This window comes from Strix uralensis, chromosome 16 (assembly GCF_047716275.1).
Source record: "Strix uralensis isolate ZFMK-TIS-50842 chromosome 16, bStrUra1, whole genome shotgun sequence".
NCBI classification, from domain to species: domain Eukaryota; kingdom Metazoa; phylum Chordata; class Aves; order Strigiformes; family Strigidae; genus Strix; species Strix uralensis.
The window spans coordinates 21,210,888-21,229,524 of NC_133987.1; the positions used below are offsets into that span (position 1 = coordinate 21,210,888).

The window sequence follows — 18,637 nt, forward strand, 5'->3', positions numbered from 1 at the left end:
TACTTTGTCTCTTGATTTTTAAGAGAATTCTTACTTGGCGAGATTTTTTGATTAAAACTCCCTTTACTTTGTTGCTTCCTTTCTGCTCTTGGGGGGAGTGGTGTACATTTATTGTCTGGTATATTATGTACGTCTGTGGTTATATATCTGTCCTGTATCTTCCTCATATGGTTGGTCGTGAGGCTGACCTTGGCAGTATTTGCTGAGTATTTCAACATACATTTTAAGACATCATGGCAATGCAGCTTATAATGAGCATCCCTGTCTTTTTGTTGTGAAATACTTCTAAAAGGAATTATGTTTTCTCTGATGACATGTATTCACCTGTTTTAAGCAAAACCAGAAAACTAGAATCACAATCCTTGCTTTAAGTATAATCATTTGACTGCTATATTTTTTTAAAAGAAAAAGTGATGTCATTTTTAGTTGCTATTCAAACATATTGATCAATAAAATCTTCACAGTAAATATTGAACCGTTTCCTGACCAGGAAACACTGCATCTATGCATGTTTATTTAAGTAATTGCATGATGGAACATCCTTTTTTTTAATACCTATTTTTTATTATTACCATTATTTGGGGAAATTATGAACAATGCATTTGTTTGACTAAATTATTAGTTTTTACTTTGTTTCGAACCCAGTTTTCATAGAGAGTTAAGTACCTTTGACATTTAAAATCTACTAAACAAAAGTATGTAGAAGAAAGAAAATTGAGCTATGTCTGATTATTATGCTGTGTATGATTTTTGAAATACGTAGTCTTGCTTAACTCCAGTTTATATATTAAAATAAACCCCAAATTTTTCTTATTCCTTTAAGTTTCAGTCAATTTCTCCACTTGTGTTAGTATTTGGCTATAAAAATGATTAAGTCAACTTGATCTGAAAAGTGTTTTCTCTTTCTTTGAAGCTGCAGATAAAGCAACTGCTGTATAAAGCTACAAATTCTGTTTTCAGGCACTTGGAAAACTACTTTCAAGTGTTCAATTTAAAAAATATTTTTGTAATAGAAGATAAATGAAGCTTTCTTTTTTAATGGAAGCTATTTGAATATAGACTTTAATTTACATTTGATACATTTTTCAGAAAAATACTTGCAGAGACCTGTGTACCTGCTTTGGAACAAATGTTGTTTTGTTTTTTTTTTTACCCCCCTAATGCATACATAGGTCAAAGATTATTGGGAAGTTCAGCACCTGTCAATATTCCAGGTTCTCTTGTTCGTTCCTCATCTTTACATTCATCATCATCCCTTTCAACCTCTCCACTCAGTTCTCTTTCACAATCGCTGTCTCAGTCTTTTGTTTCATCCACTACGGCTCCTCACCACCAGCAGCCTCAGCCTTTGAAGACAGAACATAGTATGTTAGGCACCTCAGCCTCTTCTCACAACTCTTTAGGTAAGTTGAAGGCTGCACTTTGTGTATTGTAAGAAGGAACTCAATGGCAGGTAAGAAATGTTCAGTTCAAGGGTTTGCATGTTGCTTATGATTTAACCTGGACAACAAAGCCTAGCTATTGTATTTGATAACACTACTGATAATGGAGTTATGTGGTATGTGGGAGAAAGTTCAAGGAGCGAACTTCTGTACCTAGTGAAGGGAAAAAAAGAATTCTTGGAAGAGGAGGTATTTACAGAAGCATTTGAAAGGGGTAAAATATAGCAGTTGGCATACAAGCAACATGAATGCATTTTAGCCACAGCATTTTCCTAAAGCAAAATCAAAAACAGAAAAAGAGGAAGAATTAAAATGATGTATGAGCTGCTAGGAGCAAAGCTTTTTGTATATACATGAATTCCCACTCTTCCTTCTCCTTGTGTGGACTGTAGTGTCTTTTATGGCAAGAAAAAACCAATGTGGTAAGTCTGAATTGCTCTAAATACTGTCAACGTTTTCCAGACTGTCATATTTCTGAAGGTAGTGAAACAATGTTATGAGTCTTGCAGATAAATGTATAAATTTTGCGTATGTGGCACATCTGTTTTGTTCTGCATATGAAACATTTTGCAGCAGTGTGTGCAGAATGATTATTTTTTCTGCCTTTGTTTTACAGGTTTAAATGGTGTTACAGGTAGCATTTGGGACTTTGTAACTGGGAGTTTCTCTCCTAGTCCATCTCCAGTACTAAGCAGTGGCACTACCCCCTCAATAAATTCAAACACCAGTGGGAATGAACTAACTCGAGTTAGACAGGAACTTGATGATGCCAAGAGAAAACTAAAACAATGGGAAGAATCTTGGCAACAAGTAAAACAGGTATGCTAATTTATGCTAAGTTTGGGGGGGGTTTTTAACAAGCAAGCAGCTCCTACTGCTTTAAATTTTTACATACCTTCTTATACTTGGACCCAGAGCTTTATTACAGTATGTCAAAGGAATGTTTTTTCCATCCTCAAAATGGGCTAGCAGCATAAAGGAAACTGAGCTTTTTAAAGGGCAATTAATTTTCTGAAGATTGTTCTGCCTCTCTAGACAGGGACACTTACACATATTCACAACAGGGCTGAACAGCAATGTATCTTGATGTTTGAGTAACTAAAAACATACATTCCCTCCCATACCTCTTTCAGATGATTAGCACGCAAAAAAAGTAGAAGCTTGCCAGCAGCTGTGGTTGTACAGTGTACCTGGACAGTATCTAGCCATCTCAGCAGTCAAACTGAGGTTGTTGGTAACCACCAGTCTACTGCATTTTCTGTAGTCCTTTCCTTCCCCTCATGTTGTTCTCTCTGTAATGAGGAGTAGCTAAGTAGCTGTACTAAATTTTGGTAGCTTTTGATCCCTCTTGACATTAAATTATGAATTTAACATTTAAAATGTGTTCCATTTATAGAGCTCTAAAAAGGCTTCTGGCTGTTTACAGACAAGTAACCATGACATACCTAAAAATTACATTAAGACAAAACAAGAAGAGTTGATAATTAGAAGGTAGGGTAGGTAGGGAGAAGCGTTAAATTCACAGTAGATGCATTGTTATGTCTAAAATTAGAGGTTAACTGCATCTTTGAAGGCTTTTGAATTTGCTCTTCTGTTGTCAACTTAAAAAGTTTTATTTTTTATATTCTGGAAATCTCTTTCTCCCAGGCATGTGATGCATGGCAGAAACAGGCTCAAGAAGCAAAAGAACGTGCTAACGTCGCAGATGCAGACAAACAACTCGCTTTTCAGAAGAAGGAGGAAGTGGAAAACAAATTTAAAAAGCTGAAGGCACAATTAGCTGCTTGTCTATCTACTACATTACCTTATATGAAAAACTATGGAGATATAGAAAAGATATCCTTGCCAAAGCTTCGTTCCTTACAAAATCAGCTGCACGTAGATTTAGAAACAATAGATGAGGTGAGTTTCTTCATCTGTGTAACTATTTTTGATAAACTGCAAGTGGCAGCTCAGTAACCTTCAATGACATATTTATGCCAGGTTTCATTTTAAAGAGCAACATTGCTCTCAGCGTTAAGTCTTTCTTTTCTGGAATAGAGGATGGTCCAGATTTCTCAACCTAATGGATTCTTCTAAGTTTTTGATCAGCTATCAGAACAAATTACAAGTGATTCACAAGAATTGTTGGGGTGATTAAAAAAATATTTAAAGCTAGCTTTTACCCCCAACATTTTGGGCACTACCTAAATAAATAAAAACAGTTGCCCTAAATAAATTATATAGTTACATGCTTTTCACTTGTTTAGAAGGTAGGTGGTGAGGTTCTCTGCTAGGAGTTTGTGTAGTCAGAGAGCCCAGTACGGACTTGGAGCATAGAATCATTGACATTAGAAAAGACCTCTGGAGATCATCCAGTTCAACCCCCTGCTCAAAGCAGGGTCAACTCGAGGAGGTTGCTCAGGGCCTTGCCTGGTAGTGTTTTGAGTATCACCAAGGATGGAGAGTCCACTATCTCTGTGGGCAGCCTTTTCCAGTGTTTGATCATGATCACAGTAAGAAAAGTTTTATCTTGTGTCTATGTGGAATTGTCTGTTATTTTAATTTGTGCCCGTTGCCTCTTCTTTCACTGGATACCACCTAGAAGATTTTGTCCCTATCTGTTTTACTCCCTCCCATCAAGTATTTATACACACCAGTAAGATGCCATTTCTTCTCAAGGCTAAACAACCACAGCTTTTTCAGCCTCTCCTTGTATGTCAAGATGCTTCAGTCCCTTGATCACCTTAGTGGCATATTGCTGTATTTCACCTTCTCTCAAATCCAGACTCAGTTTCTGCCAAAATTTAGGATGCTCTTTTGCTGCCAGATTGAGAGCATTTCTCAGGGCTCTCAAAGCTGGGAATATCAGGTGCCACTCCTCTGAGCACATCAAGGAAGGTAATAATGACCATACACTGCTCCAGGCACCATACTTCAAACCTTGCTGGGCACAACTTGGTTTCACATTGCTTTCTCCCCTGCAGTCTCAAAGGGCAGTGACACCACATATGACACCAATTCTTACTGTTTTGTTTTGACTGTGACAGGACTGTGCAGACAAAAAAACCCGATTTCCCTTCACTACTGGGACAGTCTGCCATACTCTAGTACCAGTTTGAGTCCAGTAGTGTCTTCTCTGTCTCAGTGCACCTCCTGTCCAGTGCCATCTGTATCACTGTGAACTACAGCCTTGGAAAAAAAAGCCAGGCTCTCTTTAGAAGAGTTTAAAACATAATTTAAGTCCTTGTCAATAAAGTAGGTGGGTGAGGAGGGGACTTGCTATTTACCAGGCGCCTGTTATCAAGTTTACAGGATTCTGGTTTGGATTGGGGGCTGGTATTGTTTTTCTCCTAAGGGATTTTAAAGAGAAGCAAAAGACTCTTGGGATCTCTTACCAAAAAAGTTACTACATGGTGAAACGGAAGTCATTTCGGCCAGGCTGGAGCGATCAGAACCGTTACCACCTTTTCCAGCTCCTCAGCTTCTCAGGTTTCCTTTACCACTGTGACCTCTTCTCACCTAGCTCTTCCTTCCAGGAGAAGGTTGCTGTCTTAGGCAGTGCCAATGGCCCAACCTGCTCAGACGAGGGAGACAAGTGACTTAGATTTGTAAATCCCCAACGGAGTGGACAACGGTGAGACAAGTCTCAAAGGCCAGCCATTTATTTACTTCCCACAATGTATTAACTGGGTACGATAATTGGCTAAGTATATAATGAGTTGTGGCAAGCAATACCGTATGCCTTGCATTACTTAATGGTAGTGAAGGAAGAGGGGAAAAAGGAAAGGAGGGAGATAGAGAGAATAGAGAAATAGAGATCACCGGTCTGGGTTCCTGTGTCGATCCTGCCAGCGAGGGTTCAAGGAGGCATCTGTCTTCTTCGCTTCACTGCACTCTCCGCCCCCCCAGTCCTTGTCCCCCCCTCAATTTATATACACTTTCCTTGGGTCCGTCACTTAGGTTGACCCACATACCTATGTATCGCATGTATGGAGAGGGGTAAAGTGTTTCATGGGATGATGTAATTAGCATGATCTTGTTAATCTTTGTTAGCATATTCAGGGGTGTTAACTTAAATACCCATTTCGTGGGTAATGAAGCTGGACAGATGGCCCTTGAAACTTGACGAGGTGTACCAGAGCAGAACTGTCCTGTCTACTCAGGGCTCCCCCCTCCAGCTGCATCCTATGTTATTCGGGCAGCTTTATCAGCTTCAACCTCCACACCATCCACCCTGGAACTATGGTTTCATTCCTTGCGAGTGTTTGAGACGTTCTTCAGCTCGGAGGGCCTCCACTCCCCCCACTATCCTTTATCTCTTTCTCAGGCTGTTTTTCTCAGTCTTTGTTTCTCGCAGGCCAGTTTCTTTCAGGACCTGTTTTTACAAGTCGCCTCTCACAGCCACACATAGCATTCTGGCTTCATCTCTTAGTCTGAACCATGTCTTGCTCTTCAAAAATTAGCACAGCTTCTAGATGCTTTTCAAGTCTTGTTCCTTAATAGGGTTGATAATGTCTTATCGCATGGAGACGTTTATTTGCAATTGTAACATCCTCCCTGAAGTCTCTATCAGTAGCTTTATTCAAAGTACTGCACATTTGGTATGCTTCCATTTTGTCCTAACGTGACCATCTCCCATGGCACGGGAAAATGTAACAGTGGTTTGAAACAGCAAAATGAGGGAGTATATGACAACGAAAAAGGCTTGTTTCCTCTTTTTTTTGTTTTTGCTTGTTTACATCACTCATCCCAATTATGCAGGAAAATTTCAGTCCAGAGGTTCAATCCTAGATATTTTCCTTTCTAAAAGCACCTGTGCTCCTCCAGCTGCTACTTTAAAGGTTGCACGTGCTCTGATCTTAGGACCCTCCATTCAGCTATTTGTCGTAGAAAAACACTGTCATTTTTGTTGTTAAATTAGAAGTTTATTCGGGACAGCTAAGTGTAAAGCTGCTAGAACGCAACTGTATACTTCGGAATCATTCTTACTGAGTGCAATAATCTTTTCACAGGTGATTTTTCAGCTTCAGTCAAAGAAGTGTATCATATGTCAGGAAGGCGATCGTAGCATTATCCTGAATCCATGTCAACATTATGTCCTTTGTGATCATTGTGCAGCTGCACAAGAAGAATGTCCCTGCTGCAAGAAAAAAAAAAATCTGTGGTAACATACAGGCATAGTACTCGTATCATATTCATGATTAAATAATTTTATGTCTTTGTATTTTGTATAAGAATTATATCACTCATAATTAATCCATTTAATAGTGCTAGACTGATTTCCATTCTGATGTGAGAAACTTAGTTGCTTTAAGAAAGAAAATAAGGCTTGCTCACCTTTACATATTGGCTTCGGTCATTTGATGAGGTTCTATAGTCTTGAGGTTCTTTAATCCCCCCCCTAATCCCATCGCAGCCTTTTCTGATTTCCATTTACATTCCTAGTGCACAAGCTACTTAGGTTCATTTGCACTGTAATCACTTTGTATAAATCTTACCATAATGCCTGAATGAATAGTTTATATATCTGTTATTAACAGAAGATGGATACATAGATACAGTAACTACACACTCAACAGTACAAATGGTTCCTTTGCCACGTCTGTTGTGTGCAGAACACCAGAGCCAGTGTTTTGAAATCGGTCTAACACTATGTTTACTTGGATGTTTGAAAAACTCTGATTAATATAAAAGCACTTTTTAATTATTGTGTTTTGTTAGAAGATATGTTGTAAATTGCTTCAAGCTGCTTTCTAGGTCTTATGTTTATTTTTTAATATGCAATAATATGATGTGTTACATGTGTACTGTGAATTTAAAATATTTTACATGGGTTTACTGTTAAATCACAGTATGATTAAATAGAAATGACAACTTATCTAGTTTTTTTACAATTTATAAGTTAACTGCATACTGTAGGATTTATAAATGTACCAGCAGAGACAAAAACAGTGAGGCACGTATGCTTTCATATTCAAAGATATGTTTTCAATTTTGTGAAACAGATCAATTTTAGTAAACAACTGTGCATTTGCCTGTTTCCCTCAGTTTGAAGGTTTGTAGTCTTAAAGTTTTTGTACATCTCCTAACCTGTGTGGTACTCATCGGGAGCAGATATGATATATTTAATACTACCAAGTGCCTATGCCCAATATCCTATAAAATGGCAGAAGACATAAAAAAAGAATTTTGCAAATAATTTCTATTGTTTAATTTTGTATTGAACAATTTGACAGTAACTAGAATATGTCTCTTGCTTTTATAAATATTTAAAAATACACTTTTTTCAGTAATGAAGTAATGCATGTTTGAAAGAAACTTCATATTTAAGTACGTAATCAGGCAGTGGCACTTTGACACGGTGATTCTTTTAAAAGGTGGTAATACCCGTACTTCATCCTGGTAGCCAGGAACACGCAATTCAGGAGGAGAAGTTAATTAATTACTGCATGTTAACACTGCATATTTTTACTTTTCTTACATGGAATAATTGCCTGCATTACTCCTTTTTCTGTTAAATTCAGGTGTGACGCTAGTACAACTTAGATTGAAATGACCTACTACTGTGTTACATGATTTATATCTCCGTATTACTGTATTTGGTACAAAAAGTGAGTTTACACAAGCAGCAAAGAGTTAATCTATTTAAAGTTCAGTCATGCTAAAACAAAAAACAAGATATATACTAAAACTATTATTGTCAAAATAGAGCTTTTAGAACTTTGTCAGCATTAAATAAAGGGCCCAAGCCAATAGTACTGAAATCACTATCTCCTTTTTAGTGTTCCATGTAGAAAGGCTTGAGTTAGCAAAAAATCATTACAAGTTTCCTGTGAGAACTAAATGTACAGATTTGTTGCTGCTTTCCTAAGACACATTGATCTGCAGGAACATTGGAGACCTTTTGGGAAGGGTGAAATAGGATAAAATATTAAATACATTTCTACTTGTTTCTGTTTCAAAATTTTGTCCGAAGATCACTTTAAAGACCAAAGCTGGGTTTAATAATGTGATTTTCTTCACTTTAACACAGTTTCTCCAAAATGTTTGTACTGAGAAAAGTGTAAAATTGGATAGTATTTGCATTTTCAAACACACTTTTCTGTCCTAACGTAAGATATTGCTGTTTTAAAAGTGTAGCCAGATTTAGACTTTTAAAAAAAGGAACTTGGATCACCAAGTTTGTCTGGAGGTATTAAGTGTATCTTTTGCATCTGTGCAGTCTATGATAAAGACTGCTTTTTGAACCTTAACAGCATTTTAGACTAAAGCAAACTTAGTTATGTAAGGGTTGGGTTTTTTTACCAGTGAGCAAATCTAAGAATGTGTAATTATAGGTTGAAATTATGTTACATATTTTTCAAACAAGCAGTTATTTTGGGCACCAGTTTACTGTATTTACCTAGTGTGGAACAGCATTCTGCAACCATTGTTCTCACAGAAACATTTAGAAGTATCTTAGTGAAAATTTTTGCTTTGGTATTTTAGAATAAACCAATTTAGGCCACATTGTGCTGCCCATATGCAGCTATGTGACATTTGTTACCCACAAGATACGGAAGCATGGTTTTTGTGCTGTCTTGTCAAAGTTTATAGTTCTTCATGTGTGTTCTAGTGCATTTGACTATGTCCTAGGGCTATTTTTTGGTCCCCTTTTTTTTGGTAGTAACAGGCGATTTTCCTAATCTTGTGACACCAACAAAGGAATGTAAACAGCAATTGCAGTGTGAATCATCACTTTGACATTCATAGTTTGTATGTGCTGCATTTTAGAGGAAATGAACTAATATGTTTAGTCTGTTGCTTTTTGAAGTTGTATGTTCTGTGTTTTACAATGATGAATCTTGAAAATAATGATGTGTGTCCTATAGTAATATCAGTACTGAAAATTTTGCAGGTGTTCCCTGTAAGTTTCTTTGGTGCTGAATTACAGACACATTTAAAAACTATCAGCAAGCCATGTGGAGAAGGAAGAAACATACCAAAGAAACGTACCTATGTTTGAAATTTTTGGGCAGCTTGCTATAACTATAGATGAATCCTTAGGTAATCACTTGAACCATACATCATCATACAGAGCAATCATATGAAAATAATGCGGTTGTTCTTCACAAAATTCTTTTTGTGAGGAATTACAAGCAAAGTTTTCTCTATTAAAGCAAGTCAACTGCAAATACAAATAAATATGTACTTTTACACCTGTACTTTAAAATGGAGGATAATAAAATGTATGCAGTTAACTAGAGACAACTATTCGGAAGAAGTCAGAAGTGAAACCTGACCGTTGTAAGCGTTTATCCTTGTACTATATACACTATCTAGAAACTGGATACATTAAAGTTATATTTTAGTGAGACTAAAGTACAGTAATTTGCTAATTTGCTGAAGTCACAAAATACATAAAAGCAAACTAAATAGATTTTCAAGATTCATTTTGTTACTTGACAAAGTTCTGTGTTAATTTATGTAAGAATATAATTTTTAATGTGAATGCCACTACGTTGTCAAAGTTATTTTAGCCTGGGAATAATAGATTAAAATTCTGATTTCTCAGGGTTTTACAGTTAGGAGCTGTAATTTAACCGGAAGTACGCTAATTGCAGATAGATCCCAAGCTGCATGTTATAGGCTTATTATTAGTCTTCTTTGAATAGCAGATTATGAGACATACTTGTTTTGTTCTATATTGCCATTCAGAGTATCCTAGTATTAAATATAGGTAGTAATATTATTACTGTCACACTATGCTTGTGTAACTGTGGTCATCATCAGACCCTAAATAAATACAGAATTTTTACTCATATTAATTTATGGAATCTGTTAATGTTTTGAGTGTACAGACAGAAATGATTTTGTGAATGAAATTGTTCTTAATACAAAACATATTATTTATAATGCATACTCATTTACTTGTAGTGAACTGTTTAAATTGTTAACACTTGTTAAAACTTTTCTACACTATAGCGTTTATGCAATGGTTTACAGAAGTCATGGAATTATTTTTATTACCAACATGGAAATAAAATTTTGATCTTTATTTCTGAGCTATACTGTGTTTAGAGACTCAAAAACATACAGGTATGTTTTCCTCTGCAATCTAATTATGGCATTCCTAATCATTTCAGGGTTGAAACCACTGGGATCAGCATTTACAGTTTCAGTGGAGAAAGATGTCTAACTATGATACAAAGAAACTGATTCAGCACAATGGTCTGCAAGACAGAGGCTGTCAGAGTAATTAAAACATAATCACTTTTCCTTTCTTCTCTGTACCACGTCCTAAGAACATACGTCCTACTGGGCTGGACCTGTCATCGTAAGTCTATACCAGTATTCTGTCCCTAACAGTGGTGACAGGAGATGCTATTTTAGGAGGAGCGGCTAAGTCTCGCCTCTTGCTGCAGTCCATGCCTTTCATACCCTCCAATGTTAGAGATGTTAGAAACTGCAGTCTATTTAGGCTCAGCTTAGACAAGACGGTAGCTTTTTACCTTTCCAACTCAAAACTTTGTCCTTCGTAAGATGCAGAATGTGACAGCATACAGTACTGAGGATGCGGATTCACCGAGGGTTTTCCTGTGCTGTTGTCCACACCGGTTCTGGTAATGCCTACGACTTTTTCAGATTTTTTTTCCCCCAGCAGCCTACGCACATCCAGCAAGGCACATTAATTTAAGTAAGTTACTAAAAAGTCTTGGCTTACATGCTGTCCTTCCATGAGAAATTCAGTAATGAAGGTGGGGATAGAGTGGTGGGAACAATCCCAGCAAGGAAGAAGGGAGACAGTTGCACACACCACACAGAGTCTCGCATGATGACTCATTCCCAAGTAGACTGGTGACGAAGCTGTAGGGACACACAAGCCTTGTGTGTTCCAGTTGCCTTTCCACACACCTTAAAGCCTTGCACTCACGCTATAGTTACCGCGGGGGGGGGGGGGGGGGAGCCCCCGGGGCGGGCAGTGAGGCTGCGGGCAGCGGCCCCTCCCTGTCCGGGGCGGTGCTGGAGGAGGAGCCGGTGCAAGCCGGGGGAGCAGCAGAGAGAAGGGGAGCGGGGCCGCGCGGTCGGTCGCCTGGCGGCTGCCGGGGAAAGCCGCAACGCGGGGGGGGGGCCGCGCGGTGCGGCGGGACCGGCGGCAGAAGCCGCTCCGGGTCGGGGCCGGGCGGCGGCGGCGCTTCCCGGAGCCGCGCGGGGCCGGGCTTCCGGGTACGTGGGCGACGGGCGGGCGCTGTAGTCACGTGAGCGGGGCTTCCGGTCGGCCATGTTGGCTCCTCGGGGCACGGCGGGAGCTGTAGTTTTCGCGCACTCGGCTGCCCGGCAGCTGCGTCGCTCCCGGGCGCGCGCGGCACGGCACAGTCCTCGCTACCGGCGCGGCCCCGCGGCGCAGAGCGAGGGGCGGCTTTGGGGCGGGTTCGTGCGGTTTCCCGCGGGCTGCCCGCGGCTCCCCGAGGACCGGTGTGCCCGTGCCCCGGCAGTGCGCATGCGCGGTGGCCGTGCAGGGCTGGGGGGTGGTGGCTGCATTTCTTCCCCCCCCCCCCCCGGCATCGCCCGTGGGGACTGCGGAGGGAGTCAGAGAGCAGACGGGGTGAGCTGTGCTGTGGGCCAGAAATGGAGGCAACGTTTTGCCTTCCTGGGGCTTGAGAACAGACGCGTGTGGCTGATTGAGGGGCTCAGAAACAGACGGAGTTGTGTGGCTTTGGGCTCAGAAACAGAGGTCAAGTCGTGCATTTTTGGGACTTGAGAAGAGGCTCAGCAGGCAGGTTTTTGGGCTCAGAAACAGGCACTAAGGCGGCTGGTTTGGGGGCCAAAAGCAGAATGCAGTTTGGCTGGTTTTGCAGGCAGGTGAGAGGTGGAGGGGTGTGGGAGGGCCCTGGGGGCTGCGGGGGAAAGGAGGGGGTGGGGGTTGGGGTGGCATGGGACCCCGAAGCTTGGGAGGCCGGCGTGCACCAGGCCAAGCTCCACGTCTGAGGTGGTCTCTGGGGTGAAACACGCTTTTCAGACCCTACGTGCCCTCGAGTTCAGCAATTCTTTGTACGCTGCTTAGAATAATGATGACCTGATTAATAATACAAAGTAATGAATGCTTAGAGAATGTACAAGGCGGATGTTTACTCCTAATACTCAAGCTCTGACCGTGATTGATTTACAGCCTTGTCAAAGCCCAGGCTGTTGCCGGTAGCTAGAGCCTGTGAGGAAAAGAGCTGAAATCAAGCGGAGTTTCAGTGCAGAGCTGAAGCGTCACCGAGCCAGACCTGTAGCCAGCAGGAGCTGGAACGAGACGGGGTGTCCGCTGTCTGGAGCTGGCATTAGCCAGAGCCATGATTCTTTGCGGCTGTGAGGAGCAGGAGCTGCGCTCAGCCGGGCTGTTGACTGGCTGCAGCACCCCTTGGCTTGACAGCGGAGGCTCCTCAAAGAGCACAGGATTTGAGGTGAGTTGGTGGGAGCGAGAGGAGCAGCAGGGCAGGAGCCACAGAGCGAGTGATTGCTTCTGAGTACGACGGATGCTTTATCTCTCTGGTTTTCTGGCTTCCACGGGAGATGCTGTCTGCAACACCTGCTTTTTGGGGGCAGCACGGCACTTCCCGGGAGGGTGCTGTTGTGGTAGAGGTCAGTGCTGGCTGGCGTGTCGGTGACGGGCGGCGCTCTGTCTTGCAGGTGATGGAGAGGAACCTGGTGAATGCGGGAGTATCCCAGTGAGATGATGTGCTCCTGGTGAGGATGGATTCTGGAGCGTGCTCTCTGAAAGGTAAGTCAAGGGGCAAAAGCCGTGGGTAGGGTGGGGCCAGCAGAGGCTCTAACGTTAGGGCTGTGGAGAGGGCTATTTAGGCTTCCTTAAGTCTGGGGGAAGAGAGCAGGGTCTGTCCCACAGGATGTGCATGTTCTGGCCTGTGTCTGTGTCCTCGTGTCATTTGTGGTGTCTGTGTACTGTCTTGTATGCGGTGCCTTCCCCACGTCTCTGTGGTGCCCTGTGGGCTCTCTGCACAAGGCATGCACCTTGGTAGGTGTCCATGGGGTCTCAGATGCCTTGCTGCTTTGGAAAAGAGCCCGTGGAGCACTCCCCGTCTCGTGAGTGGAGCTTACAGCATCTTTTGCATCACAGATGTTTCTGGAGGGTTGCCTTTGCGGAGGAGATCTGGGCCAGAATGACAGCTCTGCTCTTCAGAGTTCTGTTTCCATAGAGGTCCCTCCCCTACAGCACTTCACCCCCTGTGTCCTTGTGGGCCTCGGCCTTAAAGCCCGGCTCCTCCCACGTCAGTTGTTCTGGTTGTGTATTGCACTGCAGCACTCGCTGTCGGTTTTGACTACGCCTTGCTTTGCAGGGCTTTGTGTTCTGCAGGTGACACAGGGCCATCTGGATCCCCACAGCAAATCCTCGAGTGAGGTTTGCCGGAGCGTACAAACGCAAGCGAAGGAGGAGCGGGAGCGGGGCCCGTTGCGAAACATCTTCCTTGGCTCCCGGTTAGGAAGGCTGACGCCGTGGGGGCGTGTGGAGCAGTGACGCTGTCGAGGCGCACGGTGAGGTACTTCCAGGGGTGGGTTTAGAATGGGGGTGATTTGCCACTGTGGCAGGTGGGCAGTGGAACGGATGTTTGGAGTGAGGGGTGGATCGAGTGGCTGTTGAATGAGCGTCAGTTTCTGAATGTGTCTAACCTTGTGTGTGTGAAGTTTTTTTCATTTCAGGTTGTATTTAATGTTGAGATAGTAAATGTTTTTTTAAAATTGTGTTTAAAAAAAAGGTCTAGCTGGGGGTTCGGTGTCTCTCTTACTCAGACAGACCCCTTCCTCAGGCTTTGTCTGTGCCCCAGAGCTCTCTCACAGTCTTCACGGCTGTCTTGGATGTGTCCATTCAGTCGCTCATCCCCTGAGGACATCTGTATGTTGCTGGAACGCCTTGACTTTTGCACCGTATCCCAGAGCTGCCCTCTGTCTCTCTTTCAGTCTCAGCACCCTGCTCCTGCTGTCATCACGCCTACTGAGGCCAATCTTGTGCCCCGCAGCCCTCTTTTGGCACCGTGGCGCACTCTGCACCCTCCTTCCTCCCTGAGACCCTTTCCTGATGCCACCTTTCATCTCCAGAACGCTCATGTTGTCCTCTGTGCTAGCTAGGATACCTACCTGGTCCCCTGAGGACACCTGTAGTTTCCTCAAATCCCCTCCGGACTTCTTCATCATGTCCTCGAGCATTCTTTTGGCTGTCCTCCTCTGCTGCTGTCACGATGCCTCCCGAGGTCTTGGATGATCCCTGCAGCACACTTTTAGCCCTGTAAGTCTCCTCTGGACTTGTTTTGTCGCAATAGCACCTCTCCTAAGATCTCTGTTCCCAAAAAAGAGCATTCTTTTTCTTCTTTATGCCACCTAGGATGCCTCCTGAGACCTTCTCTGTGTACCACAGCCCTGTTTTAGCTCTGTAGCGGACTTGGATTCTCTCTCATGCCCTCAGAAACCCATCCTCAGGTGTGTTTGTACCTCAGAGCACCCTTAATCATCCTCTCTGCCATCTAGGATGTCTCCATGTGGTCCCTGCCTCCCGACGACATCTGTACTGTTCAGATCCCCTCCAGACTTCCTCCTCATGTCCCTGAGCCTTCTTTGGTGCCTTTGGCCCAATCAGGACCTCTCTAAGGGTGTCATGATGCCTATCGATGCCTTCAAGGATGCCCTGTCCTGCTTTAACCAGGATAGGGTTAAGTTTCCCCAGCAGTGGGGGGGGAGCTCTAGCCGGGTTATTCAGATACCATGCGGATGTCACATACTGGCAGGTCACATTTTTTCCTGGCGCGGAGCGCGGTGCACTCGTGGTTTTGTACATCGTGCTTCAAACTGCTGTATTTGGTAGCTATTTTGCTCTGTTCATTGCTATCACTATTACTGTTATTGTTATTGTTGTTATTTGTTGTGTTGCTATTGCACTGTTGTATTAAACCTTTCCTTATTTCAGTCTTGGGGCTTTGTATTTCACTCCCTTTGTGGGGGAGGGGCAGCGGCCGCGTGGTCTCAGACCCCGGCAGGGGTTAAACCACCACATGCCCCTAGCAGACTTCTAGCTTTGTAGCAGACCTCGCAGCCATCTCATTCCTTCAGAGGACTTCCCAAATGTTCCTGCTATCTGTGACCCAGCCCAGTTAGTCTGTCCTCTCTTCCCTCTAGCCGTGCCTCTGTTCGTTCCCTGGCCCTCTGATGACATGTTTCCTTGGTTCAGATCCCCTCGGGATTTAATTGTCATGTCCCCAATGCTTTTTCTGTCTCTCTGGCTCCCTCGGGACAGTTCTCCTCCCAGTCACAATGCCTCCCAAGACCTTCCTTGTGGTCCAGTTCCATCCTGTAGCACTGTAGGTGGGGCCATCTTTGAGCCGCAAACGAACTCATTTGTTCCTCTGTGCTAGCCAGGATTCCCATGTTTAGTTCCCAGCCACCCAAGACCATCTGTACTCTGCTCAGGTGATCACCCGAGTTCCTCCTGGTTGTCCCTCAGCCTTCGTTTATCCATCAGCCCCGCCCCCATGATCCCTCTCCTCACAATCTCAGTGCCTGCTGAGACCTCCCCCGATCTCCACAGCCCCTTGAGGCACTCGATCTCCTTTCCTCTTTCTCTCTTGTTTTGTCAGAGCCTCCCTCCTTTCTTTGCTGTGCAGTGCTCCTTTTTCTTTCTCTCTGCCATCGAGGGTGTCTCCGCTTGGTTGTTCTCTCAGTCATCTGTAGTTTGCCCAGATGCCCTCCTGAGACTCCAGGGCCCTCGCTGTGTCTGCAAGGCTTCTTTTCTCACCCTGCCTCCTCCTAACTCCTCTGCTCTCTATAACAATGTCTTCTGAGTCCTTTTGTGTACTCCACCGCACTCTTGTGGCACTTCAGCTCCCTTTGGATTTTGTTTTTTGGCGCTCTTCAGAGCACTCTTCTCTTACTCTCTGACATGTCAGCCTGCACACGTATGTGGGTTGGAACTGCTCTGCCTGGGGGCACAGCGATGTTGGTCAGGGGAAGAATAGCACTAAGAGTCTGTAGTTAATGTTGATTTGCCTGGACTGTTTAGGTACAGCCCGTACAGCCCCCTCGGAGCAAGCAGCCCTCAGCAGCAGGCAAGGATGTCACGGGGATGACCGGAGCTATCTGGGAGAGGCTGCAGGAGTGGTAGTTGAACAGATGGAATCTCAAAGGTGTTAAGGCTCGTGTGTGTAGGGCTTAATGCTGTTTTGTTTTTATGTGGTTTTTTTAATGGCAGGCTGTAATGAGACCCTAGACGGTGTTCCTACATGGAGTCAAGAACTCTGGAATTGTTAAGCTATCACTCAGCATCCAGGCGACTTACTTAAAATTTTTTTTCAGATCCAGAGGGACAATATATGCACCAAAGAGTGACAGAGGCAGCGAGCAGGGCACTGTAAGAAGGTGGGTCAGCGTGTGGTGTCGGTGGAGAAGACGTGACTGGTTGCTACATGACTGACTTATCAGTTTGGGGTTTTTTTTGTTTTGAAGGTGCAGAGCAGGATATCGGCACCGGAGGTGACTCGGACAAGGTGAGACGGGTGGGCTGAGTTATTTTTCAGGTGTCGTACTGTTGGTGAAGCTAGAAGCATCTCCTGTTGTCTGTGTCTAACAGGTGGTACCCAGGCCTCGACGTGGCGACCGGTAAATGTCAGAGGCAGGGTGGGTGAGCGGCCAAGGTAACAGGGCAGGAGATGGCAGTCGGTGGGGGCAGGCTGCAGGTTCAGCTTGTGCCTCTCGCTTTGGTTTTTGCAGGTGCCACATGTAGGCTGGGAGGGGCGAAGCCGCGTGCCGCTGAGCAGTCCAGGACAGCGAGGCGGTTGTCGGCTGGGTCAGGGTTTTCGTGCAGAGAATCACGTGGCAGCTCGATGAAGCATTTCTCTTTGGTTTTGCAGGTGCCGGGCAGGCTCCCTTTGGAATCGGATGAGCGTTTGAGGTGAGCTGGGTAGTAGAGAGGAGGAGCACGGGGCTGGTGATTTCTCGCAAGCACAGTGGTAGCTCTGTGTCCTTTGGTATCGTAGGTGCCACGGGCCTCGCTGGCCACAGCGTCCGACACTGGACTCTGCACAGAGCAGCTGAGCGGAAAGCCTCATGGCTGTTGAGGTGGAGGGTGTTGTGGCAGAGGTGTGTCAGCTGACGTGATGCTGACTGCTGGCACAGTTGGTTTTTTTTGCAGATGATGAAGAGGAACCTGGGAGCTGCAGGAATGTCCCGGTTAGCTGATGTGGTTTTTGTTGAGGATGGATTCAGACCCCCGGCCCTCTGAAAGCTGAGTTGAGGGATCAGGGACCGCTGCCCTACGGTGTCTAATCTTGACTTCAGCTAGAAAGAGACTTTACAAAATGGAAACCTTTCTCAAGGAAGTTTCATTTTATGAACTCTCCATCAGAGTGGATCTTCAGAGATGATGTATTTGGCAGTAATACTCTTGGGCGGTGCAGCTGACCCGACATCCCTGCTAATTATGGAACACACCAAACCCCCTCATCAAGTTGTACGTGTGTATTTTGGAGATAGACAGTCTAATGGTATCAGCTCACAGCTGGGTGAGTTCAGGGAATGCAAAAGGAAAATCAAATACTTACACATCTAATAAAAACGCTTCTATAAGCATATGCCCACCTTTACACTAAAGAGTGAAGGACTGAGCTTTATTCTTTATTCTTTGTTTTACCCTTTAAAGTTTTACACTTCACTTCTGATTTTATTGACCCAGCAAGCAGGATGTGCAGCAGCAGCAGCAGCAGCAGCACAAGGGCCGCAGCGGTCGCAGCGGATCCGTCAGCCGTAGGTTGTGATGACGGTACGACCTTGTCCTGCAGCCTCGCAGGGTTCCCTCCCTGCAGCCCTGCTGTAAGGACGGGATGAGACATTCCGACACCAGCAAGAGCGTTTGTTTTTATGGGCAGAATGTGCTTGGGATCGTATCGATCGGCCTTGCTGGTGATTTGAGGAGTTGAAATCGCTCCGGCCTTGCAAGGGTGTGTTGTATGTGGAGCTGACCTGTTCACGCAGAGTCCTCCCCGAGCTCCACTGCTATCCTGACCCTTGTTCTGACGGAACTTTCTTCTGTGTTAGTTTTTCAAGATGCCGGAATAGGATTTGGGGTTTTTGTTTTTCAGGTGTGTTGTTGTCAGCATCTTCTGATGCTTGACAGGTTCCCCCCGGGCCGGGTTTGCCTGGTGGCCGTTAACCCCCTGACCACGGGGCCAGCCCTGTGTCGCTGCCACGGC

General features: G+C 44.3%; 1 protein-coding gene and 2 long non-coding RNA genes across 29 annotated transcripts in view; 2 read left to right on the forward strand and 1 right to left on the reverse strand.

Moving 5' to 3' along the window:
* Positions 1-10,461, forward strand: part of UNKL (unk like zinc finger) — a 59,062-nt gene extending 48,601 nt beyond the window's left edge. For 13 of the 14 annotated variants that reach the window (XM_074885839.1, XM_074885834.1, XM_074885837.1 and 10 more), the window contains 4 exons: positions 1,173-1,403; positions 2,059-2,261; positions 3,090-3,344; positions 6,437-10,461. In XM_074885839.1, coding sequence (XP_074741940.1) covers positions 1,173-1,403; positions 2,059-2,261; positions 3,090-3,344; positions 6,437-6,592 — 845 coding nt within the window. In that variant the 3' untranslated portion in view covers positions 6,593-10,461. Of the gene's footprint in view, positions 1-1,172; positions 1,404-2,058; positions 2,262-3,089; positions 3,345-4,960; positions 5,037-6,436 lie in introns of those variants that run through there. The other variant, XM_074885835.1, reaches the window with a different exon arrangement.
* LOC141950682 (uncharacterized) lies at positions 169-11,429 on the reverse strand. 5 transcript variants are annotated; one of them, XR_012631124.1, is made up of 5 exons: positions 10,916-11,121; positions 5,247-6,564; positions 4,820-4,998; positions 1,200-1,346; positions 169-324 (listed from the first exon to the last, which is right to left on the reverse strand). It is a non-coding gene; the product is annotated as an uncharacterized LOC141950682 (long non-coding RNA). The 5 variants fall into 5 exon arrangements; XR_012631123.1 differs by lacking the exon at positions 10,916-11,121 and adding an exon at positions 11,338-11,429 and having other exon boundaries at positions 4,820-6,564; XR_012631125.1 differs by lacking the exon at positions 10,916-11,121 and adding an exon at positions 11,128-11,331 and having other exon boundaries at positions 4,820-6,564.
* A 230-nt stretch (positions 11,430-11,659) lies between these two features.
* Positions 11,660-18,038, forward strand: LOC141950681 (uncharacterized). Of its 10 annotated transcripts, none has more exons than XR_012631117.1 (9): positions 11,660-12,138; positions 12,574-12,853; positions 13,080-13,170; positions 13,745-13,940; positions 14,364-14,688; positions 14,785-14,879; positions 16,642-16,808; positions 16,896-17,340; positions 17,426-18,038. It is a non-coding gene; the product is annotated as an uncharacterized LOC141950681 (long non-coding RNA). The 10 variants fall into 10 exon arrangements; XR_012631112.1 differs by having other exon boundaries at positions 11,660-12,009; XR_012631118.1 differs by having other exon boundaries at positions 12,045-12,266; positions 16,746-16,808.
* The last annotated feature ends 599 nt before the right edge of the window (positions 18,039-18,637 follow it).